The sequence below is a fragment of the Corapipo altera genome, unplaced genomic scaffold (assembly GCF_003945725.1).
Source record: "Corapipo altera isolate COAL_440 unplaced genomic scaffold, ASM394572v1 271, whole genome shotgun sequence".
Taxonomy (NCBI): domain Eukaryota; kingdom Metazoa; phylum Chordata; class Aves; order Passeriformes; family Pipridae; genus Corapipo; species Corapipo altera.
The window spans coordinates 711,787-739,235 of NW_020884935.1; the positions used below are offsets into that span (position 1 = coordinate 711,787).

At 51.4% G+C, this 27,449-nt stretch overlaps 1 protein-coding gene across 2 annotated transcripts; it reads left to right on the forward strand.

Annotated features, from left to right (window-relative positions):
- The first annotated feature begins 920 nt into the window (after positions 1–920).
- CPD (carboxypeptidase D) lies at positions 921–27,084 on the forward strand. 2 transcript variants are annotated; one of them, XR_003530461.1, is made up of 22 exons: positions 1,038–1,594; positions 4,038–4,285; positions 11,946–12,088; positions 12,418–12,587; positions 13,155–13,522; positions 13,929–14,120; positions 14,940–15,107; positions 16,117–16,226; positions 16,638–16,740; positions 17,170–17,312; positions 17,869–18,038; positions 18,628–18,939; positions 20,130–20,325; positions 20,572–20,707; positions 21,480–21,629; positions 22,015–22,110; positions 22,203–22,267; positions 22,412–22,543; positions 22,906–23,091; positions 23,378–23,477; positions 23,914–24,009; positions 24,112–24,224. XR_003530461.1 is itself a non-coding variant. In XM_027660456.1 (21 exons), the coding sequence occupies exons 1-21, from the start codon at positions 936–938 to the stop codon at positions 24,336–24,338; spliced, it is 4,074 nt and encodes a 1,357-aa protein (XP_027516257.1). In that variant the 5' UTR covers positions 921–935; the 3' UTR covers positions 24,339–27,084. The 2 variants fall into 2 exon arrangements, 1 of the variants encoding a protein (XP_027516257.1); XM_027660456.1 differs by lacking the exon at positions 23,914–24,009 and having other exon boundaries at positions 921–1,594; positions 24,112–27,084.
- The last annotated feature ends 365 nt before the right edge of the window (positions 27,085–27,449 follow it).

The following is a 27,449-nucleotide window of genomic DNA, read 5'->3' on the forward strand; positions in this document are numbered from 1 at the left end:
TCTGCTGTTGGAGATGGACATTTTCAATGTTTTATGGACCGTGAGGTGATTTTTGCAGAGTAAGGTGTCATCTCACCTGCCTCCCAAAGGGAATTAGATGAAGGAAACCCAAAAGTACAATTTTTATCTCTTCTGAGGCCCACAGTTCTGCAGTTGCTCGCAGCACAGCAACACAACATACAAACATGATGTTAAAATGTGTTTAATCCCCAGAGGTCTGATCTGAGCAGGTAGCGTGGCCAGGGCTGGTCACATGCACTTCCCACCAGGAAGACGGAGGCCCCAGGAGCTGCACTTTGTGCCCTCTGACCTACAGCCTGTCACTGTGCCCAGGCAAAGGCCACCCCATCCTTCCACTCCAGGCTCTGGTTTATGTCCAGGCTTTATCCTCCGGAGAGGACTCAGGGTGCTGCTGTTTGCCCCTCTGGGCGCAACAACTCGCTCTTGGATTATTATCCATCTCAGCCGCACCGTGCAGCGGCTCCGCTTAGGCTTGCGGGAGGGCAAATAGCGAGCGCGGAAAGCCAAGGATGGGGGACGGAAACACCTCTCCAGGGAGCGCGACTGAGCCCCGCTCCCAATCCCGCTCCCAATCCCGCTCCCAATCCCGCTCCCAATCCCGCTCCCAATCCCGCTCCCGCCCCAGTTCAGCCCCGCAGCGGGGTCGGGCCCAGGGGCCGCCAGGGGGCGCCGCAGGGCTCGTTACCACCCACCCCCTGCAGTGACGCGCCGCTCCCGCCGCCCCTCATTGGTCCCCCACCGCCTCTCTCGGGCGGCTCCTCCCCCTCCCCCATCGCTGATTGGCGGTCGCCGGGGCAGGTCCCGCCCCCCCGGCTGGCTCCGCCCCCCCGGCGGGTCCCGGAGCGGCGCGGCGGGACCGGGGCGCGCGCGGGGCCATGGCCGCGGGGAGCGGGGCGCGGGGGCCCGGCCGGGCGATGCCGCGGCTGCTGCCGCTCCTCTGCGCGCTGCTGCTGCTGCCGCTGCCGAGCCCGGCCCGCGCCCGCCACATCAAGAAAGCGGAGGCGGCGGCGGCGGCGGAGCCCGGCGAGGCGCTGCGCTACCTGCACTCGGCCGAGCTGGGCGAGGCGCTGCGGGCTCTGGCGGACGCGGCCCCGCCGGGCCTGGCGCGGCTCTTCAGCATCGGGCAGTCGGTGGAGAAGCGGCCGCTGTGGGTGCTGCGGCTCACGGCCGGGCTGGGCCCCGAGCGGCCCGGCGAGCCGGCCGGCGGCGCGGCTCTGCCCGGGCGGCCGCAGGTGAAGCTGGTGGGGAACATGCACGGAGACGAGCCGCTGGCGCGGCCGCTGCTGCTGCGCCTGGCGCGGGAGCTGGTGCGGGGCTGGGCCGGCGGCGACGCGCGCATCGTCCGCCTGCTCAACACCACCGACCTGTACCTGCTGCCCAGCCTCAACCCCGACGGCTTCGAGCGCGCCCGCGAGGGCGACTGCGGCGGCGGCGGCGGCGGGGAGGGCGGGCGGGAGAACAGCCGCGGCCGCGACCTCAACCGCAGCTTCCCTGACCAGTTCGGCGCCGCCGAGCCCGACCTGGAGCCCGTGCCCGAGGTGCAAGCGCTCATCGACTGGATGCGCCGCAACAAGTGAGTGCAGCGCGGTCCCCCCCTCGCTCGACGCCCCGCACCTCGGCACCGCTTCCCCAGAGGTGTCAGCCGGGTCCAGCCTCCCCGGTGCTTCCCAGGAGGGCCTGGGGGGAAGGAAAAGCTCGTTCTCCACCTGTTTTTCCCCAGCCTGCCTCCACGCGTGGGCCTTTCATCGTAGCCGGTACCGTCCTGCGCTGGGCTGGCCCTGGGGAGAGCATTTGGTGGCCCCAGTTTGTGTGCGCTTGCAAAGAAGCTGCACCAGCCCCGCAGGGCATAGCCTGTGCCCTGCACACGCCCGGGTGTTCCCGGCCTCCATGGCCATCTGCGCGTGTCCCACCTCCCGGAGATTGTGGCTGGAAACTTCCCTCCCGCCTCGCCTTGAGCTTGTCGGTGTGTCGTGCTCTTGGGGCTGACAGTGCTTTCACTATGAACTGTGGGATGCTGGAAATGTCCAGGGTTAAGTGAGCAGCTAGTCTGTGTGCGACCACGTTAACAGAATTGCACTGAACTGGGCTTTTTCCCTCTATCTTTGTGTTTCATGGATAATTCCTTGGATTTAGCAATAATGCTCTGTGCAGCAGCGTTTCCAAATACAGGCCCTACTCTCACAGTCCTCTTCCCCGTCTGTCCTGTGGAAGCACACAGGGCTGAGCTGTTTGGCTCTCTCCTTCCAAGGAGGGGAGCAGTGGGAAGCTGCTGTACTTGGAATGGGGCAGCCCAGGAGAGGAGATGGCACTTTTGAAGCCCAGCCCTGGTTTGAGGGTCTGGGGCAGCCCTGGAAAGCTCAGTGGCCGGGCTAGGCTTTTCATTTGCCATGTGTTCTACTTCGGAGAACTGTGGAAGGTCCAAACCACAAAGGTCAGTGCAACCAACCGTGGGAAGTTGTGCAGAGAAAGCAGGAATGCGAAGTGTGATCGAATACAGGCAACACACTTGAACAAATTATGGCCCTCTTCCCAAAACAGGGATAGAGAGAGATGGAGAGGGGGTGGCTGATGGCCACAGTGTGCTGTTGGTTGACTCCAACCAACAGACACAACGTTCAGCGTTGTATAATGTTTCCTCAGCTTTAGGAAACAAAATTTGCTTGAACTCTATTAAATCTTGGTGGATTTATTAAGTATCTTTATTAAACCTTGATGGATGGCAGTGTCCATGGGGATGCTGCTCCAGAGAAATTTAATGAACTTCACCAGAATTGCTTGTCCAAAGGATCCTTTAGGAAAGCTCTGATGCAGCACTTTTCACTAAAATCTCCCCAGATTTGGTTCAGCTCAGAATGAGTTACTAGGGAAACTTGTGCATTCTTGATATCGTTTTGAAAACACCTTGAGCTTTTTATTTTATTTTATTTTTTCTGTGAGTATTTGAGGTGGGATTTGCTGTCAGCCAGGGTGAAACAGGAAAAACACGGTGCTTTGTGCATCCCTCTGCCTGGCAGCACCAGTTAATAGTGGTGTGATTGTTAGACTAACATAACTGCTGATAGAAAAATGAATGGGTAAACAGAACTGTTTGATTAAAAACGGAGATAGTGGGTGTAATGCAATTCATGGGCACTATTTTAAGCAGGGTAAAAGTATTGGTCACGTTACCTTTGCTTGGAAACCAAATCCCATTTGACTGAGTGCACAGGAGAGCTCTTTTTCCCTCAACGCTGTGTTTGGTGGGAAGAGGAAGAGCAGGGACAATTACCTTTGGTATTCATTGAAATGCTCGTGCTGCCTGTGATCAAACTGAAGGGTGATATAGGGCCTGTGTTTTTTGAGTTGAGATTTTAAGAGCTCTGTCTCACATCCAGATTTTATTTGAGTGAGTTGGTTCTGTTGTACCTACCAGGAGTTGCTCAGAGCTTGACGAAGAGCCGTGTACATCGGTTCACGTGCAGGGCACTGCTTGTCTGTCACAAAGTTTGAGGGCTGGGTCTTAGGCTGCAGCAAGGAACTTGTTCCATCTGCAGTAATGCCAGATGTCAGTTTGGGGAGCCAATCAACCAGTCCTGAGAGTTGGTTATTGCAGAAAATCTGGAGATTTCTCCACTGTGCTCCCACTGGGACGCTGTTCAGACCCTCTGATGATCCTGCTCGCTGTGTTGGAGGCTGGGATACGTCTCCCAGGATGGTGTGTCGTGTCCAGCAGTAGCTGACTGGGTGTTGAACGAGTGCCTGTCTGTTAACATAACCTTGGTGTAACTGCAGCTCCACAGGTGTTCTCTCTGCACAGGGCTGGTGGAGCAGGGTCCGATCGCTTCCACTTCCAAAGTGCCCAACTTACTGCTGGGCACCTCATCCAATGAGTGCATTTTGCCTCATTGATCTCAAACAGAGCATGGAGGCTCCTGAGAGCCTGGTTTGGGTGGGAAAGCAGCAGAATAACTGGTTGGGTGACTGTAACCTGCTTCTTGTTGAAATTGTTCCAGTATGCCTCTCCTTCCCAACCGCAGGTTTCTGCTCTCTGGCAATCTCCATGGTGGCTCCGTGGTGGCAAGCTATCCCTACGATGACTCTCCCACACATAGGCCCACAGGAGTCTACAGTAAATCAGCTGACGATGAAGTCTTCAAATATTTGGCAAAAGCTTACGCATCTCATCACCCCATAATGAGAACTGGCAAACCCAATTGCCCTGGCGAGGAGGGAGAGACCTTCCAGGATGGGATCACGAACGGTGCCCAGTGGTACGATGTAGAAGGTAAGCTGTGCTGGCTCACCTGACACAGGATCTTCTAGGAATAGTTTCTGAGAACTGACACCCAGACCAGTGGTGATTACCACAGAGGAAGGGACGGTGAGTGAAGTGATATTTTTAGCTTTGAATGCGTTCTAGCAAGCTTGAGATGAAGAGAGGTGGCATCATGGGCACACCAGTAGACACCTGATGAGTCACGGCTTGGGAGGTGTTTTTAGAGAAGAGATCACAGCAAACTGGAGGATTCTTCCTGACCCTGTTAGGTGGTGGAGAGTTGTCCTGCATATGGGAGGCTTCATTTGCCAAATGAATTCTCCTTAGGTGTCTCGATGGTTACTAAATTTTGATACAGGAAAGAAGAAATTATTTTTAATGGTATGAATCCAATGCCAGCGTCCTGTGAGGTTTTTTAATCTCTGAACTTGTGATTTTGTGATTATAGAATAACCTGCTGTAAGGCTATGTAAAATTTAGATAGATGATCTGAGCTAACCAAGGTGCTCTCCCTGGAAGTGGGAGTGGCTGCTTTTCTATGGACTGCTCTGCTCCTAGACCTGTGTGGAAGGTGGCAGCCTGCATGACCTGTTCTCATCCACTGTATGGGGGATCTAGAAGGGATCTGAAATTCTCTGCTGAAGCCTCTAGGAGAGCTCCTAATCCCTCCCTTAGGGAATCTGAATCACTGGGAAGTGATCTGAATAGGAGAAAGTGACCTCCTGGTGCCACCACTCTGCCTGGGTGGAGGTGGCTGGGCTGGCTCAGCCACCTCAGTGGGCTGCTGTGTGTGTGTTGGTTTTGTTGAAAATGGAATTTAAATGATAGTTTATGTGATGAGAGGCTCTCATGGAAGAGGCTCTGTGGGCTGGGAGGGAAGAGAAGTCTTGGCTGTGTCATTAGAAGCAGTTACCCCATTGCTGTGCCCCAACGGCGGCTGTTGTACATCAGCCTCACCAGACAGGGCAGGAACTTCTGTGGTGAGGAAACAACAAAAACCTTGCAGAAAGGATCCCAAGAAGTTGTGTTGCTTTGCTGGACTCTGACTGCTCTGCTTTTCCTCATGCTGGGGCTGAGGGATGATGGCAGGAGTGCTGAGCAAGCAGTGACATCCAGTGCTGTTTATCCCTCAGAGCTTACAGCTTAACAATTTCCAATAAGACTGTCTTTCTGAAACATGGGCTTTGGAGCGGAATCCTGTGCTAACCCTGCATCCAACTTGCTTGGGAATGAGGGAGAGGGATCCATTACTGGGCCTGAACACATCAGCTCTGTGCTGGAAGAGGAAGTCTTGATTTTTAGCAGTGGCTGAATCATTCCCCAGGATTTCACTGACCAAATAAGATGTTGTGTTCAAATAAGATGCAGTTTGATCTCTTTCCCTACCACCTGTCTCCTTCCCTCCACCCTGCTGAGCACACCAGCCCTGGTGTTTGCTTGCTCAAGGTTCGCTCTGCTGCTGTGAGAAGTCCAGCAGGAGGAAGGTTTGTGTAATCTGGTGACTTGGCTTAGGAGGGAACAGGATATCCTGGACGGTCTGTGCTGTGTGTTCTGGTGGCTTTTGTTACCGGCAGACACCTCGGGCGGGAGGTTTGTTAACTGCAGCCCTGAGCTTTTCTGCCCTTGTGATGAAGTGGGATGGGTGGGCTCTGAAGGGAAAGTGATTCCAGAGCTTTGGACTTACGTTCCTCTGCCCCCAGAGAGCGGTATTATTTGCTGCAGGGCTGATTTCATCCTCCAGCTTCGATGTGAGGCAGCTGGTTAGAGGCTGTGGCATTAGTGGCTGGCGTGTGAGCCTTTCAGGCTGCCTTTGCCCTGCCAGCGAGCAGAGGTTTCACCTACTTTCGTTTCACAAGAAATGGGAAGGTGTGAACTGCAGACCAGTTTGCTCTGTGCTGCCATCACTGTGGTTTATTTTGTGTCCAATAGCCTCCAGCATGTGCAGAAATAAACCCTTTCACTGTGACAAGTCACAGCCTCAGGCTCAGCGTTGGCAGCTGTGGGCAACTCACGGGCTGAGATTACAGGGAGGATGCACCGACACGAACTGAGTGGAACGTTGCTGAGGCTGCAGACAGGATCCACTGGGCATCTGTGTGGTCTCTCCCTAAGCAGTAATTTACATCTCACTGCTGTTAAAGATGCCCCTGTGGAGGGTGCCAGCAGCCCTTGGAGCAGCTCCCCAGCCAAGGAGTTCATGTAAAGTGTAACCCGGGGGAAAGTGTGGATGAACTGATACCCAGGCCAGTACACGTGTAATTTGATGTTGTGTGAATTTATTGTGTCCCTTTGGGGTTGTAGGTTTTAACGTTTATTTTTAGTAGTGGATGAAGAGCAGGCAAAGGGGAGTCAGTTGTAAGTGGTGTGACAGAAGGAGCAAAACCACCAGAGGGGCTGTTTTGAGCCATCTGAGTTGCTCAGCTCTGTGCCGAGGACTGTGGAGGCTCGTACTTGGACCAGGAGGCCTTTCCCAGTGATTCCAGAATTTAAATGTGCAATGAAATGAGGATGGGGAAATCCCAATCCCCTGCAGGAGCTTCCTGGGCTGAGCTCTAGAGATGGATAACCAGAGTACATGGTTCACTGAACAGTGCAGGGCATGTGCTCATGGCCTCCAGACCAGGTTGTGCCAGGAGAGACTCCTGCAGGCTCCAAGTAAACTAAAGCCAGGAAAAACAAAGGAATGAGAACATGGTGTTTCAGCAGGTGGAAATTTTCCTGCCACATTTTATCGTGTGAAATCAAACATGCTGGAGAGCAAACTGCCACAGGATTCATTGTCCTGGAGTTACCAGTTCAGGGCTATGCTGGTGCCAGTCCCCATTAACTTTTATGTGAGTTTGCAAACAACCTCTTATGTGTGTCAAATCGAGGTGGCAAGTACAAACCATGGGAGTAATTGCTAAGGTCAAGTGTGCACAGAGAAAGATGGATCTCTGCCAAACAGTTGAATTTGGCTCCTGCATTCCAGCTGCTGTAGATAAGCGTGTCTGTGACTGGGATGCTTCTTAGGGGCTATCTCTGGTGTGCATGCTCTTTCTCTTCCTTCCTTTTTAACCTTAAAGGGTTTTAACTACCAAGTGGCTGGTTCAGATCAAGTAAATGCATGCATTTACCCCCATGGACTGGGGTATAGAAAGCAGTTAAGAAACCTCTCTAGTGTTACCTGTGGGCAGGATGTGGTTTGCCTTTTTGTTGTTAAGAGCCCAGTTCAGAAACTGAACTCATCATGAAGTTCAGCAGTGTATTTTGTGGGCAGCCTTGGAAAGTTTGTTGTTACGTGCAGTCCCTTCCTAAAAGTTATTTTCTTGCTAGTTGGGTTCTTTGATGCCCAAGTGTTTGAGATGTTTTTGACCTCTACTGGAAGGCACATCTCAGGTTGAAAGTGGATTTAGGTTACCTGAGTGCTGACTGGGTTGCTTTGTCTGTGGTTACCAGCCACACTGAGCTTCCAAACAGATTTTGGTGGCATCAAACTCAGAGCAGTTAAAATGAGTGCTGATAACACTCACTGAAAAGAGTGCTCATGGCAGTGCTGTGGTGGCCTCTGTTTCCTGGCCATGGCAAGGAGTGCCCAGAGTGAGCTCTGGTAGAAGCTCTCAGCCACGTCTTTCTGAGCTGTGCACAATTTGCTGCACTTCTGTGTTTGTGTTTTCATAACATTCTTACTGAAATTCTTTTTGAGAAAAACATTGGCTTGATAGTTTGAGGGTCTGATGCCTCTTTTCATGTCTATCATGAACTGCTGGGCAGTGCTGTGCTGGTGCAGCTCTTGGGAAGACTCTGCCCTTTTCTTTGAGAGAAGGCTGCAGGGCTTTGCTGCTCTGGGCTGTGATGCAGCTTTTTCAGTTGGAGGCTCAAACCTCACCTCCTCTGAGTTTTAATGGTTGCAAGACTAATAGACCAGAACATTCCTCTGCCTCTTTGGTGCTGCTCCTGGTGCTCCCCTGATCTCCTGCTGTGAGACAATTGGTTCTATCCACAGAGTCAGCAACTTATGCCACATATTGAATCACGTCTCCAGCTTGCCTGGTGCCATCTGCTCTCTCTGCAGAGCAGACACGACCTGTGGCTCTGCTTTAACTTAGCTGCAGGTTTCTTATCTCCTGATGTCAGCTCCAGTGAGAGCTGGAATTAGTTTTCTGCATGGTGCATTTTGAAAATAGAGTCCTTGGCTGGCCTGGAAGGCTTCTCCTGGCACATGGAGTATTTATGGTATCTGGATCCCCAGGCTTGACTCTGGAGAGCTGCATTCCCCCGGTTTGAGCTTGGCAGGGAGCAGAGGCAGCCCTGCCTGTCGTTGTGAGCTCTGCAGTGCTTGTGCTGCAGGAGGTCTGGGATCCCTGCCTGAAGCACAGTTCTGATTCTCAGGGAGTGGGACAGAGCAGGAGAGAGGTTTGTTCTGAGCGTATTTGTGACCTACTGTTAGGCAGGGGCTGGCTTGCTGTGACACTAAGCTGCTCATTTTCCCTTTTCTTTCCTCACTGACAGCATGGGTATAGTGCTTCATGGGGAGGCTGGAACTTTTTGCAGTGTTAAAAAAACCCCAACTTTTTGCAGTGTCTTTGCTAAAAGACGCCCTGTGATTAAAAGTGCTGAAATAAATCCATCAGGTTATCCCAGCTATTACTCAAGCAGAGTAGAAGCACTGTCCTCTAGTCTGACAGTTCTCTGCTTCAAGTGTGTTTTTTCTGCTCTGCTCCTGCCTGAGCACAGGTCTCTCTTTACCCCTCCAGATCTCTGCAGAGCCAAGAGAGGTTGTGCAGATGGTATGTGGGGAAAATACGTAATTCCACATGCTGTAAAAATAACTGTCCTGCTCTGCAATAGAGCCACGTGAAGGCCAAATATGTGCAATGGATGCAATCCAAATTTTCAAGAATGCAGTGGACTACTTTCTCCAAGAGACAGTTTTACCAAAATCGATGTAGCAAGCTCTAATTTAGTCCATTGCTGCTCTATTATGGGTGAGCATCTGTCCTAAATTTGCTTGAATGGCAGATGAAGCACTAAATATGTTTCATAATGGCTCTGGTTTACGTATGGATGTTTTCAAATGCATTAGCATCCTGCTATGAGCAGATGGTTATGGGCTGGCAAATTGTTTCACTCGCGTGGTGTTTACTGGCGAGAGAGGAGCCTGCTGTGCTTTGTTGTTCTGAGCCCGGTAACGGGAGCTGAACAGAGCTGAGGGGGGATCAGATTCACAGGCCTTGTTTCTCTAACCCCTTGAACTGAGTTGGAGAGTTATAAAGCCCTCAAACACTTTCTGGCCCCTCGTGCTGGACAGAAAAGTCTCTTTCCTGTTTTGCTGTCAGCCCGTGCATGAGCTGCAGTGCTCTCCTTCTGGCCGCCAGTGACATTTAATTTGTTACAATAAAAGCTTCACGTTCCCTTAGCAGCAGACTCCCAGGGGAACTGAGAGGAACTGGGACATCTTTGTTGTGGTACCATCCTGCAAATCTTCCCAGGGGTCTGTTCTAAATCCTGCTTCATGCTGTCAGTTCCTCCCTGCTTTACTGGACTGCAGTGGGGCTGTTGAATTCAGAGCAGTGGTCCCTGACTTTTTGGGCTGTCACGTGTGCTGTGAGCCTCCCCTGCTTGGCAGAGTGCTGCTGATGGCTTTTCTTGGCTGTGCATTAACACAGGCTCTGCCAGTGCCAGGTAATGCATTTGCCCTGGGATATCAATCCATTCTGGGCAGTTAATTGACCGGTGCCACAGAGGGTCCCTCGCTTGTGAAGGGGCTTGGGAATGATTAGGAAACTGCTCAGACAAAGCAAGTGAGGTTTGTTGGCACAGCACTAACGTAGCACTTCGGTGGCCCAGGCTGAGGATGGGAGTACAGAGCCTGCATTTCTCACAGACCTGCCTGCTGGGGTTCTGCAGGACACCTGCCACAGGCCTTCTGCTTTCCTTCTCCTGGACTTTGCATCTGCCTCCTGTGGAGAAAATGTATAGCTGTTCCCTGAGAGATGGGCTTCTGAGAGCCAGTTTGACTTCCTCAGCTAATCCAGAAGAGGCCCATTGCCCAGGCTGCTGTGTCCAGCTGACACTGGGAGTTGTTCCATTGGGGTATGGAGGTCTCTGGGCTCGGTGGTTGCAGTCTGACACGCCAGTCTGACTGGGTTGTAACTGGATAAGGTTGTGTAACCCAGAAGACATCATCAGCACGCATAAAACGTAGTGTGGGGTGTCCTTCCTGCTGACCCAACTGCCTGAGTGGGTGGTGGGAACAATCCTCTCATGTGGTCATGACGTCTGGCTACAGTCATGTGGTGGGATTTGTCAGGCTGACTCTGAAACCTGTTTCACAGACTTGTGGTGGTTTTGGAATGTCCTTTTTACTGTTGAAAGCTCCCATAAATGTTTAGAGGGCTGAACACTTGCAGTGTCCAGCAGCATGCTCAGGTCTGGGCTCCAGATCATGAGTGATGATACCTGTAGACCTCAGGTCCTGCTGGTACGTGATTCATTCCTGTTTGAGGAACAGGTTTGCTTGCTGAGGGTTGGATGTAAGCTTCAGCAAATGGGGTCAGGACACTTGCTGGGACAAGGTGACCTTTTTGATTCGTAGCAGTGCCTGTGGTTTCTCTGAAGGGCGAGGATAACAAGGTGAACTTAACACAGGGAAACAGCTCCGTGCACTCCTGTTTCGTGGTGCTCACAGAGGTTTGGCTGGTTTAGCACTAAGCTAACAGACTGTCTCCAGGTGCTGCAACATCCTTACATTGATTTGAGACTGCTGCCTTAAAGAAGAAATGTGGGAGGAGGCTGGTGACTTGGCCAAGAACAAGTTTCTCAGCCTTTCTCAGGTGCATAAATCTGTCCTGTACTCCTCTTGCAGGACCTGGCTGCTGTGGGGTTGCAGCCAGGTCGGCAATGAGGGAGCCACTGCTGCCTTCCCAAACTGAGAAGAGTTTCCTGAAGGGGACTTGCTGCAGTTCTCTGCACACTCTCACCATGTCAGACCTTGTCGGACTTTCTGCCAGGGCTGCTCTAAATATCAAGTAAATGCAGTGTTGGAGGAAAATTGCAGCTGAGGAAGTAGAGAAGGGGAAGCATTGCTCTCATCTTGTCTGGAGTTTTGCTAAGAGGCTTTTGGGAGATCAATCTTGTGGTCCTTTAAAGTGATTTCAGCATGCAGATTTGAACTGCCACCTCCCAAGTTGATAGTCCATTGTGTTCTTTTGTATTAGAGACCTCAAGCTCATTTTGGGGGAAGTAACTTCTCCTGCAGGCACAGGAGAATGCCTTCACAAATATGAAGGTGTTTTGGAATGCAGTGAAAGACTCAGCAGTGGGAATGTTCAGAGTCTGGTGTGCCTGCCCTGGCATACTGGGTTTGTTGTATCTGGAAATGTAAAACGAATCCATATGAATTTCCAAGTGCTGTGTTGCCAAGCTCAGCTGATGGAGCAGTGAGACCAAAGGGGCTGTCACTTTGACCTGTGGCCCTGTGTGCTGGTTATTGGGAGAAATGGAGCTCGATCTTCCCTGGCTGTCATGATAATCTGACCTGATTTTTCTCCTTAGGTTGCTCCCTCTGGAAATGGGGCAGCATCCTGGGGAGAGGCTGAGGGGGGCTGAAGGACAAGGAGAAATGTGCATCCTGTGGTGGGATGTCTGTGCATTGCCCTTGGGACATGTCTCTGCCTCCCTTTCTCAGGTGGGATGCAGGATTACAACTACGTGTGGGCCAACTGCTTTGAGATCACGTTGGAGCTGTCTTGCTGCAAATATCCTCCAACCTCTGAGCTTCAGAAGGAGTGGGAGAACAACAGGGAATCTCTCCTGTCTTTCATTGAGAAGGTAAGTGTGGGCTGGGATGGGTGTGGGGGCGGCAGCTGGGAAACCCATGTGCCTGTGACGGGCTGGGAGCACAGTGCTCAGGTGCTCCTGTGGCTTTGTTTGCTGTGTGAGGTAACACAGCTGCAGCAGCTGTTGTGTGGAGGTCGGTGGCTACAAAGCTGTTGTGTATCTCTGTGGTCCTACCACAGCTCCCACAACCCCCACAATAACAGAGCTCTGCTGAGAGGGGCCTCGTGGGGTGCAGTGTTACAGGGACCGATGGGTGCTGGCCGAGGACACGGTTCCCCTGATGTTGTCTGTCAGCCAGGCCCTTGCATTGTTTTCCTCAGGTCCACATTGGTGTGAAAGGCTTTGTCAAGGATGCAGTCACTGGAGTTGGCCTGGACAACGCGACCATCGCTGTTGCCGGTATCGCTCACAACATCACAGCGGGCAAATTTGGGGATTATCACAGACTGCTTGTGCCTGGAACCTACAACGTGACTGCAGTTGTCATGGGGTAATGTCTCTGTGGCAGCCTGTGTCCACACTGCCAACTGCTCCTCTTCCTTCACTTGTTTTCCTCCCCCAAAGCACCTTATGTGTTTAAGGGGCTTGGCTGTAAAGGACTCCAGCTCAGAGCTGCAGCTGTGTTTGCTCACCCTGTGCTCTGTTGCAGGGGAGTGCTGTTGAATACACGGAATTTTTGTCACCTTTGTTTGACTGCTTTTATCAAACTGCATCTTACTTTTGTGCAAAGGGAGAAAGCGGAGTAGGGTCACCCCAGTAGGAGTTTGTGTTGTCCCAGGCCTGGGTGTGCATGTGTAACTTGCCTCTTGGCTAGTTCTGTGATACACCTTCCCTGCTGAGCCTGTAAACAGGAACTCATGCCTCTGACACAGCAAGGACAGCAGCGGAGCTGGGTTCAGTGGTAGTGGGATATGTCCCATCAGCTTGTTCCTGGTGAATCTCTCACAAGGTCATTAATATCCCAGTGTGTTTGGGCTGGTGGGGTGGAGGGACTGCAGGGGTTTTTTTCCCTCTGTTTGCAGAGCCTCCTTGCTGAAGCCAGTTGTTTTTTTCACAGTTACACACCAGTGACCAAAGAGAACATCGAGGTGAAGGAGGGAGATGCAACAGAAGTGAATTTCTCCTTGCATCCAACTGTGATGCCACCAGCTCTTAATGTCACACAGTTCATGACGGCACCGGCTCCTGCCACTACCATCACCCCCACCCCTGTGCAGGCAGAGGCCCCAAATCCAACCTCTCTCCATGAACCCATCCAGCCCGTGGACTTTCGCCACCATCACTTCTCGGACATGGAGATCTTCCTGCGGCGTTATGCCAACGAGTATCCCAACATAACCCGGCTCTACTCTGTCGGCAAGTCCGCGGAGCTGCGGGAGCTCTACGTGATGGAGATCTCTGACAACCCCGGCGTCCACGAAGCAGGTGATGTGGGAAATCCTTTGCAGCGAGGCACAAATGCAAGTGAGAGACCCCTTGCGTGGGAGAGTGTGAGCAGAGCAGAAAGGAGGGTAGAGCTGGCCCCTGTCTCAATAGAGTTTGAGCTGCTCCTTGCACATCCTGTGTAAAAAGTGCAAGTGCAGTGGGTGGCACTTGTGTGTTAAAGAGCGTTGCTGGGGACATCTGTGCTGATCATGAAGCTCTGGGGACAGAAGGAGCATGGGGCTTCCCTAAGACATTGTTCTTTTTGGTGGTGTGGGAGCAGAAGGGTAAATTTTAGGTAAATACCCTGCAGCAAAACCTGCAAGAGCAATGCTCTGGTTGGTGAGGTGTCTCCAAGCTGTAATGTAGTGGCTGTAATTGTCTCTTTGGTGTCACCGTGTGTCTGCAGGTGAGCCGGAGTTCAAGTACATCGGGAACATGCATGGGAATGAGGTTGTGGGGCGAGAGCTCCTCCTGAACCTCATCGAGTACCTCTGCAAGAATTTTGGCACAGATCCTGAAGTGACTGAGTTGGTCCAGAGCACACGGATCCACATCATGCCGTCTATGAACCCTGATGGCTATGAGAGATCCCAGGAAGGTATTGCTGTCTGTGCTGAAATATCTGTGGGGTTTCTAGCTCTGAGAATAAGCCTTTTGGGTTCACGGTACCTCTGGGAAATCTGGAAGCTGTGCTGGAGCAGACAGATGTGCTCTCTGCACAGGGAGGCTGGGAAGGGACTTGGTGCTGTGGGATGAGTGGGTGGACACACACTGCAGGATGTAGGTGCTTGATGGATGCTGGAAGCTGTTGGAGAGAGCTCTTATGCTTCAGCAGAGCTATATGCTACCCCTCTTTGGGCCCCCTTATGGTAATCCAGGGCTTACTTTAAAAAAAGACATTTCTTTGACACAGCTCTTACCTTGCTGTGCTTTGGTCCATTCTCTCAGTAAATGTGCTGTGGGAGCCAGGCTGTCTGCAGAGCACTTGTCCATGGATAACGTAGACTTTTATCATGAGGTTGAAATTGGCAAAAACATCCTTCAGGGAAGTCTTAGAACTACATGGCTCTTGCAGATTGGTGGAACAAAGTCTGTCCAGAATCACTTTCTGGAAGCAGAGCTCTGCTCGGGTCTAACACAGAACTTGTCCGGCTGGTTTGAGAAGGGGAGCTCTGAGGTTTCTGTGGTCGTGACATCCGGCTGCAGAGATTGTTCATGGTTCGGTGCCTCTCTGCTGGCTGAGGTGTCAGTGGCACTGAGAGCCTGAGCAAACATCCACTGGAAGGGTCCCCAGGCACCACTGTGCAGAGCAGGTCACTCCCTGAAGGAGAGTGTGGGTGCCCCTCTCTCGGTGAAGCCTCTGTGCTGAAGTGGGAGCTTCACTAGGCACGAGCTTGAACTTGTGTTTAATTTTCAGGAGACAAAGGAGGTACCGTTGGCAGAAACAACAGCAACAACTATGACCTGAACCGGAACTTCCCAGATCAGTTTGTCCACGTGACAGACCCTCCACAGCCAGAAACTCTTGCTGTCATGGCCTGGTTGAAGTCTTACCCGTTTGTGCTCTCGGCAAACTTGCATGGAGGTACCACGACCAATCCGAGCTCCTTCCTCTGCCCTGGGGTTTGTGGGATGGGAGTTTGCAGGGATATCTCCACAGTGTTCTAGGTGTGCACTGAGGAGCTCTCCTGCTGCAAGATGGAGGAGAAGGTGGAAACATAGGGTGAAAAACCATGTCCCCAAACATGTTTGTGGGAGTTGAAGAGGCTACTGGGAAGATCCCAACCAGTTCTCTGAAGGGAGCAGATGGGAATGATCATGGCAGATGGGGACGGACTCTTGTCAGCACTTGCTCAGCAGCTGGTCTGGGAATGGGATGCAGAGCTGTGGCTGTTAAAGGCTTCACAATGTTTATAAAGTGAATGCAATCGTGAGGGTTCCATGCCTTGAATTGCATGGCGGAACTATGAAATTTGCTGTAATTTAATTATCTTTTTTGGAATAATCTAAATTAAGTCTCTGTGTATTACAGCTTATTCCCTAGACAGTTTGTCTGCTGGCTTGTAGCTGTGGTAACTTGCAGGTGGTTGCTTTGTGCCAGCATGTTTTGTTTGGAGTGCAGAAGTACTGTGTGTGGGGATGAGGGGGCTGGCAGGTCTCCAGCAGCTGTGGTGTCTAGGGCTTCATGGTGCTATTAGTACAGCTTCCATAGGGAAAACCTTCAGTAACAAACTCCAGAAGGCTGAAAAACTGCATCATTTGGGTCAAAAGCATCATGTATGCTGTAGGAAATTCCTCCCCTTGCTTTCACTTCCCTGTGAAAGCAATTATTATGTGGTTGTGCTCAGCCCTCCTTCGTGTAGGAGCCAAAGCTTTGATGTGTCGTGGCTTTGGTTCACCTTCCCATCTAGATGTGGTGTTATCTCTTCCTGTGCTTCTGTTGTCTTTTCTATCCACTGGGCTTAATGCTTTGTTTGATGCCAAGTCCTGAGAAACAGAAGACTTGGCACTTGCTGGAGAATAATTTCCCTTACTATGCTGAGGGAAGGCTGGGAAAGCACACAAGTATGAGCCGAAGTTTGTTTTGCCTGCAGGTTCTCTGGTGGTTAATTACCCCTTTGATGATGATGAGCAAGGAATAGCCATATACAGTAAATCCCCAGACGATGCTGTGTTCCAGAAGCTGGCACTTGCCTACTCCAAGGTAAGGCTCTAAGAGGATCATCCTGAGTGGTGAACTCCAGGGACCCTCCTGAGCAGCTGGTACAGGTGGCACAGGTACTGTGGGTGCCTGGTGTTGCAGGCACAGCAGAAAGGTCCCACAGGAGACTCTTGTTCCATGAGTGATGTCCAGCACACTCCATCTGCGGGCACTGAGGGAGGAGAGCTCTGTGCAGGCTCAGGGAGCAACACGTTGAAGGGTGTTGGAAAATGCTGTTAACTGGCTGGGAGGAGGGCAGGGATATCTCTGGGTAGTGTTTGGGTGTGGATGCAGTTGGTGCTGCAGCCATGAACCTCTGTTTGGTAACACCAAGCATGTGACTCATGGTAGAACAAAAGTGCCAGTGGCTGTGGAGTGCAGACTCAGCTTCACATGTTGCATCTTGTTTTATAGGAAAATGCACAGATGTACCAGGGAAGCCCTTGTAAGGATATGTACCCCACTGAGTACTTCCCACATGGCATCACTAATGGGGCTCAGTGGTACAATGTTCCAGGTAAAGTACACCTTAAATCTCCTGCACTTTGTCTCCAAGTTAATACATGTGCAGCTTAAATAATTTAGTCTGATCAGTCAGGAGCTCTGCATTGGTCAGCCCAGATTAATGGGCTGCTTTTATAACCTCTTAAATAATGTACCCAGATAAAGTTATTCCTGGGGGAAGGAATTTATAGTGTAGTTTTCCCAGCTATTAGCAAAATGGTTTCATAAAATTTTACAGCACTTTATTAGCATGAAAGGTATTTACAAGAAGGAAGGTTATTTGTCTGCTCTTTTGGCATCCCTTTGAAGCTTGAATCCTGCCCTGTGTAAAAGCCTTTTCCCTTCAAGTTTGTACTTCATCTTTCTCTACTGTCTGATATTTTGTTTTAACTGTGATACTTCAGAAGACTTTGTCAAAATTCTTTTTACGTTCCTGTTGTAGGTGGGATGCAAGACTGGAATTACTTGCATACAAACTGCTTTGAACTGACCATTGAGCTGGGCTGTGTGAAATACCCGAGAGCTGAGGAGCTGCCCAAGTACTGGGCCCAGAACCGCCGATCTCTGCTGCAGTTCATGAAGCAGGTGGGACACTTGGACCTCAGGCAATCATGTGAGCTGCCTCTGGGGTTTGTTTTAGACATGCCACAATGAACAGGCTGATCTGTGGGCTGAAGCAAGTGCTGCTTCCTGGCCGGGCCAGGTACCTGCTCTGCAGAAATCATCCCCATCAGAACCTGTCACAACTCCTTCTCTCCCCTCCTTCTCAACATACCAAAAATCTGTATGGAAATAGCAGCCAGGTGATGCAGGTGTGGGCTTTTTATGTACCACTGCCTTGGCTTTCCCTAGGCTGGAGTGGTCCTTACATGCTGTTCCTACCTGAGCCAGGGCTGCTGCACACCTGGGACGTGCAAACAAAGGTGTGGAGCAGAGAGTGCCGTGCTGGCACCCTGAGCCAAACAATTGCTCATTGTACTCATCAGGTGATCTTTGACCATGCTAACTGCAGGCCAGTCTAACCTGAACCCTTTTGGAACATCTTGCTCCTCTGGGAACGCTGGAAGTCCCGGGCTGGGAGGTGGTGTGGTGTGGGTGTCAGTGAGGGCCGTCTCTCAGCAGGGCTCGGGTCTGTGCACAGGTTCATCTCGGCGTCTGGGGCTTTGTGCTGGATGCTGTGGACAAGAGGGGCATTCTCAATGCCACCATCAGCGTGGCCGACATCAACCACCCCGTGACCACCTACAAGGACGGAGACTACTGGCGCCTCTTGGTCCCGGGGACGTACAAAATCACGGCGTCTGCCCGCGGGTGAGCGAGCACAGCACGAGGGCGGACGGCAGCGTGACTGACTGCTCCTGCCCCGTCAGGAGCATCCCATCCCCTCTGCCTACAGCAGATGTAGGAATGGGCCTTTCTCCTGCCCTCTGGCCTGTGCAGAGAGAGCAGTGTGAGGCTACCCTGATGTCAGAGACTGCTCACCTGGCTCTGGTGTACAGTCCCAATCTTCCCTTGTTTGGAGGTGATCTGGTGAAGGAGTGGCTAACTCAGTGTCCTTAGGGGAGATTCTCTTCCAGGCAGCTGCCCACAGAAATGACTTCATCACTTCAACTGCTGCCAGAACTCTGTATTAAAGCAGCCTGACTTGTTGTCTTGCCAGTCTGCCACGTAACCCTGCAACACCTGAGCCAAAAGCAGCTCAACGCCATGTTGGGCCCTGAGCTGTTCCCTGTCCTCCTGCCGTTCCCATGTCCTTTTGAACTGCTCTTGCTCCTTGTTTCTACCCTTCTCACTTAGGGCTGGGGAGCAATAGCAGTCCCATGTAGTAAGGATAGGGATGGCCTGTTGTCTGAGATCTCAAATGCCTGATATTTCCTTGTACCTTCTTTTTTCTGGGCAGGTATGATCCAGTCACTAAGATGGTGGAAGTTGGCAGCAAAGGTGGGGTGCAGGTCAACTTCACTCTTTCACGGACAGACAGCAAAGTGGAGGAGGGAAAGGTGCTGGTCTTGAACACCCCAGACACCAGCAACCCCAACGAGAAGGAGTTTGAGACCCTGATCAAAGATCTCTCTGCTGAGAATGGTCTGGAGCGGCTCCTGCTCACCTCCTCCCGGGATGTGGCTCCGTACCGGTACCGCCCGTACAAGGACCTCTCTGAGTTCCTCCGAGGCCTCTATCTGAACTACCCACACATCACAAATCTCACCAGGTGAAAACAAAGCAGCAATGCTCAGCTCCTCCCTGAGCAGCAGCCTGGGGTAGGGATGTTGTGCAATTGTGAGCTGTGAACACAGATGGGGAGCTCATCCCTCCCCTTTCCTGTGCTCCCTGAGATGGAGGGAGCCCCGTGTGTAAGGACATGGTGGCAGGGCAGTGGCTGCAGGGACTGTATTTGTGTGCTTTTTCCTGAGACATCATTTTGTTGACTTAAACCTGGAGTGCTCTTGGTTCCCCGGGTGTGCCTGGGACTGGCAGTATTCCCAGTGTTGATGTCCCAGGCTTCTGCAAATATCTCTATTCCATGCTCTCCATTTCTTTTCTAAATCCTTTCTGACATCCACCCTGCTAAAGAGCCCCCATCAAAAGTGATCTGGTTTGACTTACAAATCTCAGATGGCCTTTTTTCATTGTCTGCCTCCAGATTTTATTTCAGTAGTGTGAGACGTTTGAGTGAGCTTGCCCTGAGCCAAGGTCTCTGCCCTCCTGCAGGAGACCAGCTGCTGCCATCCTCTGCTTTCCTTTGTAACCTTACCCTCTGTCAGCTTTAGAAAGCACAAACCCCTTTGTCCCAGGACCTCGTTTGCTTGTTGTCACCAGGCACAATGTGCTCATGTGCTGTCCCCACTGGTGCCAAGGCTGCTTTGCTGATCTGTAGCCTCTATTGTCCCTGCAGTTGCATCAGCCTTGAGTCTGTTCCCTGCTTTCCCTGCATTCAATTTGCCAGCTTAAATGCATGACTGTAGCAACAGTTCCTGCATTACTGGGAACAGGCCTCTTTTATCCTCCACACTGGGTGCTTGATAAATTAGTTTGATGTCCAGGTGTATCCTGGTCTGAAGGAAAAAAAACAACCCCACAAACAAACCAAAAACCACCATTGGCAGCACAGAGGCATCCAGCAGTTCCACATTTGTCATGATCCCATGGGCTATATGGAGATGTATGGAGCACTGGGTGTCCTGGATATGCTCTTCCACAGATGCTGCTGTTCAAACTGATGTTCCTGGTGAATTCTGTTCAGTGCTGCTGCAAATCTGCCCTCAGGATGTGGTTGTGTTTCACTTGCTTTTGCAGCCTCCTCAAGGAGATTCCTTTCCACCATGGGATTTCTCCCTGAGGTCAGGCTAGAGTTGCAGCTCTGTTCCTGAGCTGACACTCCCATTTCTCATCTCTTGGCAGTTTGGGTCAGAGTGTCGAGTTCCGTCAGATCTGGTCCCTTGAAATCTCCAACAAGCCCAACCAGTCTGAGCCTGAGGAGCCCAAGATCCGCTTTGTTGCTGGTATTCATGGCAATGCTCCTGTTGGGACAGAGCTGCTCCTGACACTGGCAGAATTCCTCTGCATGAACTACAAGAAGAATGCTGCTGTTACAAAGGTGAGGGACCAATGCAAGGGACCACCTTGAGCCTTCCTGAGGTGGCAGTGCTCACTGGGAGGGACTTGTCTTGCTAACCCTGGCTTGGGGCTTGCAGTGATCCCACATGGAATAGGGAGGTGTGCGATCCGTGGAGTGAATGGGAACCTCAAACTGCTGTTCCTAGGGTGAGCTCCAGGGAAATGAGCTGTACAGAGAATGAACCCTACTAATTGCACTTTATGTACTGTTTCCCCTTTTGCTCAGCTGATTGACCGGACACGGATTGTGATTGTGCCTTCCCTGAACCCAGACGGACGCGAGATCGCCCAGGAGAGGGGCTGCACGTCAAACATAGGCCGGACTAATGCTCATGGCAGAGATCTGGACACAGACTTCACAAGTAAAGCAGACCAGAGCAGTGATGTGTAGTGTCCTTGCAGAAATGCAGGCTGCTGCAGGAGTCTCCTGCTGACTGCTCTGGAGTTGGGTGGAGTTGTTCTGTTACAGGGCCTGCCTGTAAAGAGGGCAGCGCTCCTGCCCTGGACACCAGGCAGCACAGCTGCTGGGAAGCTTCCAAAGCTTGAATCCCTCTTACAGACAGCAATTTGCAGTCTCTTATGTGCAAGAGACGAAGCAGAGTTCTTTAGGAATAGTCCAGAGGTCAGATAACACCTAATATATTTTTACTCTTCATTGATTTCTTCCATCTCTGAAAAAATGCTCTCTGTTCATGCTTCTCAGAAACAGTCTCCTTTTTTCATGCTTTTCTGGTTTCCATGTAACTGTATCCATAGCACTGTATCAGTGTTATGCCTACTCTCCCTAAGGAGTCAGTGTTCTGTGCCCAAGTTGGGCTGGGATCATTCCAAATGCTTTCTTAACAAAATGTCAGTACTGTGACATTGTTGTGAGCAGACACACATGAAATACCTCTGCAACACAAAACTAAACAGCCTGGGGAAGTAGTGATGTTTCACATCTGTTTAGCTTTGCAGATGAATTCCCCCCGTGGGTAGCGAGGACTGGGTGCTTTACTTGGTCAGTCAGCTGCATCTGCTGAGATCTAACAGATGCTTTTTAATACATGCAGCAGACTTGATTTCAGACATAAAGGATGCACTTCCTCTCAAACAGCTGAGGAAAGTGGTTCTATTTGTTGTTCTGATTTACAGGCAATTACACCCGGTACTCTGGGACACGGGAGCCTGAGACCAAAGCCATCATGGAGAACTTGATACTGAAGCAGGATTTCAGCCTCTCTGTTGCCCTGGATGGAGGATCCCTTCTTGTCACTTACCCCTATGATAAGCCAACCCAGTCAGGTATGACTGAGTGCACAGTTACCCTCGGGCTGTCTCTCCAGAAGTTCATGTGACCTCGTGGTGTAAGAGCTTTTTGTGCTGCTGGTGTTCTGTAGCCTCCTTTGTTTTCAGCCCTTTGTATGTGGAGTTGACAGTCTGTAAGTAAAGCTATAAAACCTCTCAGGGTTCAGCTAGGGATCAGAACACTTACAACTTTTATTCCTACAACAGTATTTCAGCCTTTCCTCAGCCAAAGCCAGTATAAAGTCTACTTTTAATACAGCCCCTCTGTGTTAGAGGAAATCAGGAAAGCCCCTGTTTAGTACAGGATCATGGGGTTAGAATGGAATCTGCCCCTCCAGGGAATGGGAGTTGCACTCTCAAAGTCTCACTTTTCTCGTTATAGTGGAGAACAAAGAAACGCTGAAGCATTTGGCATCTCTGTATGCAAACAACCACCCAGTGATGCACTTGGGCCAGCCAGGCTGTCCAAATAAGTCAGGTATGTTTGGTTGAATCTTTTAGCCCCCTGTCAGCTTGTGGCAGTCTGTGCTGGAGCAGCTCTGTCTGACAGCTGTGTTCTTGCTCTCACAGATGAGAATATTCCTGGTGGTGTGATCCGTGGCTCGGAATGGCACAGTCACTTGGGAAGTATGAAGGTACTACTGCATGGCACATCTGCTAAACGACCAATAAAAAGCATATTTTTTCTGATATCTGGGCTAAACTTCCCCGCCTTTGGCTGCTTTTGGCAAAGCTTTTTTAATACCTCTTTTTTTGTAACTGTGATGGTGTTTTTGCAGGATTTCAGCGTGACATTTGGTCATTGTCCTGAGATCACTGTTTATACCAGCTGCTGCTACTTCCCGAGCGCTGGACAGCTTCCTGGCCTGTGGGCAGACCACAGGAAATCTCTCCTTAGCATGCTTGTGGAGGTGAGCTGCAGTCTGTGGGAGGAAATTCTGGCAAGGAGTGAAGGTGGTGGGGAGGGGGAAAGGAAGAGAACAGCACGGAGAGTCTTTGTGGTTTTGTTGGTGCTGTGTAATTACAGACGGTCATAATTTAGACTGTTTGAGGAATGGATTGAACAGAGGCAGCAAGTGACCAGGACATGTGTTGACACAAGAGTTAAACATCTGTACTGTGTTGCTTTGCAGTGTCGTGCACTGTTATTTATTGTGGGGGTCAGGGCTGGGGAGGGGGCTGTATTTTGGGGGGAAGATTAGATCCTATTTTAGTTCCAAGTGCACTGTATGCTTAGATCTGACCATGAAGTATCTGTAATGCTTCATTTCAGGTTCATAAGGGAGTGCATGGGATTGTCCAAGACAAGAGTGGCAAGCCAATTTCTAAAGCTACCATTGTTCTGAATGAAGGTTTGAGGGTCTATACTAAAGAAGGGGGCTATTTCCACGTGCTCCTGGCTCCAGGTTTTCACAGCATCGACGCAATAGCCAACGGGTACCAGCAGAAACATGTCAAGGTACATGAATGTCCATGTCAGAGCTCTTCCCCCACTCCCTGCACATACAGACTTCTCTCTTTAGCTGCTGATTATGTACCATCAGGAGCTGTTTTCTTCCTTGATACGATGAATAGAGAACAACTTCCCAGCACAGCAGGGTTGTTTGAGCAGTAACTTCCCTTTTCATTGCACTTGTTTTTGCTGACTGAGGCAGGACTGGGCGGATGACAAGTGTCTCTCTTGTCTGGACACCCAACACAGGTGAAAACTCTGAGATGATCTAATCTCTCCTGTCTTTCTGCAGGTCTTTGTACGTGATGATGCACCCAGCTCTGTGTTCATAATATTTGACACAGAAAACAGGATTTTTGGACTGCCAAGGGAGCTGGTTATAACTGTTGCAGGTGAAGTGACACTTCTTATGAAAGCTTTGAGCTTTGCTTTCTGTACCAGTTCATGCTGATGCTGACCCTCCACTGAGCTGAGAAAGCAGCCTTCAGACTTAAACCATCTCCAGCTTTCCCTTTTGAACACACACTTCTCCATGCAAACTGGTCCAATGGCCCTTGGGTCTGCTGATGCTGGGCTAACAGGAGGGAGGGTGGAAGTGTGTTGCAGGGATTTGAGGGGTCCACAATGTATTTTGAGATGCCTGGAATGGGAGAGCTTGTGTGCAGAGCTGGGAGCTAGGAGATCTTTTTGCTTCCCCAAGGTTTCTTTGGGTGGTGTGGCACTAGGTGAGCATTAAGAGATTATTTTATGTTATCAAGGTGGAAGCAGCTGGAGGGGTGAGAGTTCAGATCCAGTGGTCTGCAGAGGAGCTCGGTGATGCTCTCCTAGATTGCAGGCACAGAAAATAAAGTGAGTGCTGTTCTGTTCTGGGATCAGCCCTCCCGTCTTCCATGGCCTAGGAGGAAGGAGCAGGGTCACAGTGAGGTGAGGAAAGTGGTTATAACTGTAGGAGGGAAGATGGATCAAGCCTGGGAGCCTCTGTGGTGAGGGAACATGGCATTAACATTAGTGTCCTCTCTCTGGCAGGTGCAAGTATGTCTGCTCTGGTCCTCACTGCCTGCATCATCTGGTGTGTGTGCTCAATCAAGTCCAACAGACACAAGGATGGCTTCCACCGCCTCCGGCAGCACCACGACGACTACGAGGACGAAATCCGCATGATGTCCACTGGCTCCAAGAAGTCCCTCCTGAGCCACGAATTCCAGGATGAAACAGACACTGAAGAAGAAACACTGTACTCCAGCAAACACTGACACCTCCCGGGCAGGAGAGGAGGTTGCCATGGACCAGAGCTGGTGGGGGGGGGTGGTCCCTGTGGTTCAGTTTTGAAACATTAACTTCAGGGTGTGTCCTCCAGAGGGGCAGGTGGCAGCTCCCAACTTCCCTCTGTTTGCTCTGTCCTTGTGTACCTGCAAATCAGTGGGTGTTGGAGGCTGTTTCTGGGATAATGACATGGTTTTGTTACATTTTTGGGTCAAGATCTGGAGGGTCACATGATGTGGTTTGAAAGGCAACTTAACAGGGTGGCCAGCAGAGCTTTTAGCACTTCCCCAGCATCTCAGCACAGGGAATAGATGGTGGGGAAGTGCCCCAAGACCTGCCTGGAGTTGTGGCTACAACACTCCAAAAAGGTTTCTTAACCTGTTTTGATTTGATATTTTCCACTCTGTGCTTGGGGGAAGCCAGATCCTTCACGTGAATCAATGTTCCACAGGGCAGCCCTTGGAAAAAGACCAAAAAAAAAAAAAAGCCTTTGATTCTCAGCTGTTCCCTTGGAGCTTTTCCTGCCATGGGATGCTGTGGCCTGGTGTGATCTGCAGTGGTTGTGGAACATCTCTTATGTGTCATTAGTTTCAGGGAGTGACTTGGCATCCTGAAAGCTGGAGGACATGACATCATTTTTGATGTGAGCTGGAGAAAGTCAGAGCCTCAGTGCACTCTGACAGAGTTCCATTGCCTGCCAGCTCTGCCACAGGGCTGCTCCTGACTTCTGGGGAAGAAAGAAACTTTATCCCCGTCACCCCTGGTTGTGTTTTGTTTGTGTAAGAGGCTTGGCTGTGGGGGTCTCATGTTAATGTCACCACAGCTCAGTGTCTGCAAGAACGGCTGAAGATTGTTCTAAGGGAATGGATTCACTGATTTGTAGAAGAGCAGTCAGTTACTGCTCCACCTGATCAGCTTTGCTCAAATCCACCTCTGTTCAGGAGGAAACAGTGAAATCTGTATACCACTGCTTTGTATTGGAGCAGCAGGGAGAGGTCATGGGAGTATCCATGGCCCAACTTTGGCACTAAATTTTGAAGAAAAGCTGCACCATTTGCCAATTTCCACATAATACCATTTCAGTCACCAAGCTCTGGTGATGGCAGGCAGCAAATTAGCTGCTGGCTTGGTTCTATTCTGCTCCTGCAGCGTCCCTGAAGTGTAGAGCAGGAGCTCCACCTGTGTGTGTGGCTGCAGCTGAGGCTGCTGTGAGTCCTGGGGGCAAGGTGTGAGGAAGGGCTGAATTGTGCTGAAGGAGGAGGGAAAAGCAGCCAAATTCTGTTGTGTAGCACTTGGCAGGAAATTGTAAAGAGGACTGCAGCCCACATCCCCAGGACATGTAGGATTTGTGGGGAATAGAAGGGATGTCCAGAAAGGAAGAAGGGCTGAAATGTTTGATTTCTAAAGCCTTTATGCCTCTCTGATGTTCCTGTGCTTTCTGGGCAGAAGGCTGGGGTTAGAATAGGCACTTACTTTCTAGCTGCTCATTTTCTTTTTTAATTCTTGCCCCACTGACCTGATCTCTGGGGTGCAGGAGCCTTAGGCCTCTAGTTTGCCCTGAGCTGCTCTGTCCTCCAGCAGCCTGGGGATGTCCACTAGAGAAACCTGCACGTGGTGTCCATGGTGGGGGTGTTTGCACCCAAATATATGATGGGGTCTGCTCTGCAGGGCTCTGACCTGCTTTGCTCTGGGGGAACAGCACAGTGTGTTCCCCTTTTAAGGCTGTTGGGCAGTGTCACCTGGGGAAGAGGCTGTTCCTCACCTCTGCCTGTGGTGATGCCCTGCCAGAACCACGTGGCTGTGCTGTCATTCTCATCATCTCATCTGTTTTTGTGCAGCTGTCTGGGAGCACAGAGATAACCCTTAGTCACCAGTGTACCTTCTTCCCTGTTCCACAGGGAATTCTACTGCAAAACATGAAAAGGTGTGGCTGAGGTGGTGTGCTGGGAACAGGGACACTCCTGTCCCCCCTGTCCTGTTGATTCTGCAGGAACCATGAACATCTCTGAGCCTGTTTCCAGCTCATCATGCTGAGCAGAGGATTGGTTTTAGTCCTGGGCCATGTCCCTTTTCCATGTATACCAGGCTGCAGGACACCAGCACACAAAAGCATTAATCCTGCCTCATGTCTGAACTGTTCCTCCTTTAACAAGAGACACAGTGGGTTTTATTTAAAGTCGGGTTTGCAAATGGCTCTTAGGGCTCTGTTTGGGCTTTGTTTGCTCTGGCAGCAGGTAAGAGGCAGAGCTGGCCGTGCTTTGTCCCTCTAGCAATAAGTCCTGGCCCTTTCCCTCAGAGTGAATTTCGCAGTTAGCTTGGAGTAGGTGTGTATATTTAAGGTGAGTGGATTTGAGATGTTTTGCAAACGTTGAGAGACTTTTCCTACGTAGCAGGACCAGGTGGGGGTGCCTGGCTCTGGCCCCGGCTCTGTGCTCCGAGCTTCGGAAGCGCTGGGGCTGTTCCTGAGCAGTTTGGGAAGGCAGGAGCGGCTCCCCCGAGCCCTCGGTCCGTCTGTCCGTCCGTGCCCCGGGCCGAGGAGCCGGTCCCCGCTGTCGCTGTCGCTCCGTGCACTTGTGCCTTCAAATGTAATTTTAAAAGGGACTTGAATCGCCGATTCCTGGCAGCGGGAGGGGAGGGGGCGGCGCGGGGCCGGGCCCGGCTCTGCCCTCGGGCGCCGCCTGTTTTTTACCTGTTATACTGAGATCAATAATCTGTATAAAACTATTTTGATGTCCATGTGGGTTCTCTCGTTCTTGCTGCTGCGGGACAGGGGGGACTCGAGGTTGTGAGGAGGGCGCTGGGCGGGACCGGGGGATCGGGAACGGGGGAGAGGGAGCAGGGCTGGGGGACCGGGATCAGTGGATCTGGACAGGGGCCGAGGAGAAGAGCGGGACCGAGACGGTGACGGGGACTGGGGGAGAAGGACCTGGAGCGGGAGATCAGGGTCGGGGGCAGCAGGATCTGGATCAGCGCAGGGGGATCTACACCGGGAGATCGGGAGCGGGGGAGCAGGATCTGCACCGGGAGATCGGGATGGGGTCGGGGCCGGGAGCAGGAGCGGCGCGTCCCGCCCGGCGTAGGCGCTGTGTCCGCCCGGCCGC

What these genes read in the sequence shown, in the direction of transcription:
- CPD (XM_027660456.1), top strand. Translation starts at nt 936, where the DNA reads ATGCCGCGGCTGCTGCCGCTCCTCTGCGCGCTGCTGCTGCTGCCGCTG. An exon ending in GTGACTGCAGTTGTCATGGG is followed by an intron (nt 12,588 to 13,154) that starts GTAATGTCTCTG and finishes TTTTTTTCACAG; the next exon opens with TTACACACCAGTGACCAAAG. An exon ending in TGGCACTTGCCTACTCCAAG is followed by an intron (nt 16,227 to 16,637) that starts GTAAGGCTCTAA and finishes CTTGTTTTATAG; the next exon opens with GAAAATGCACAGATGTACCA.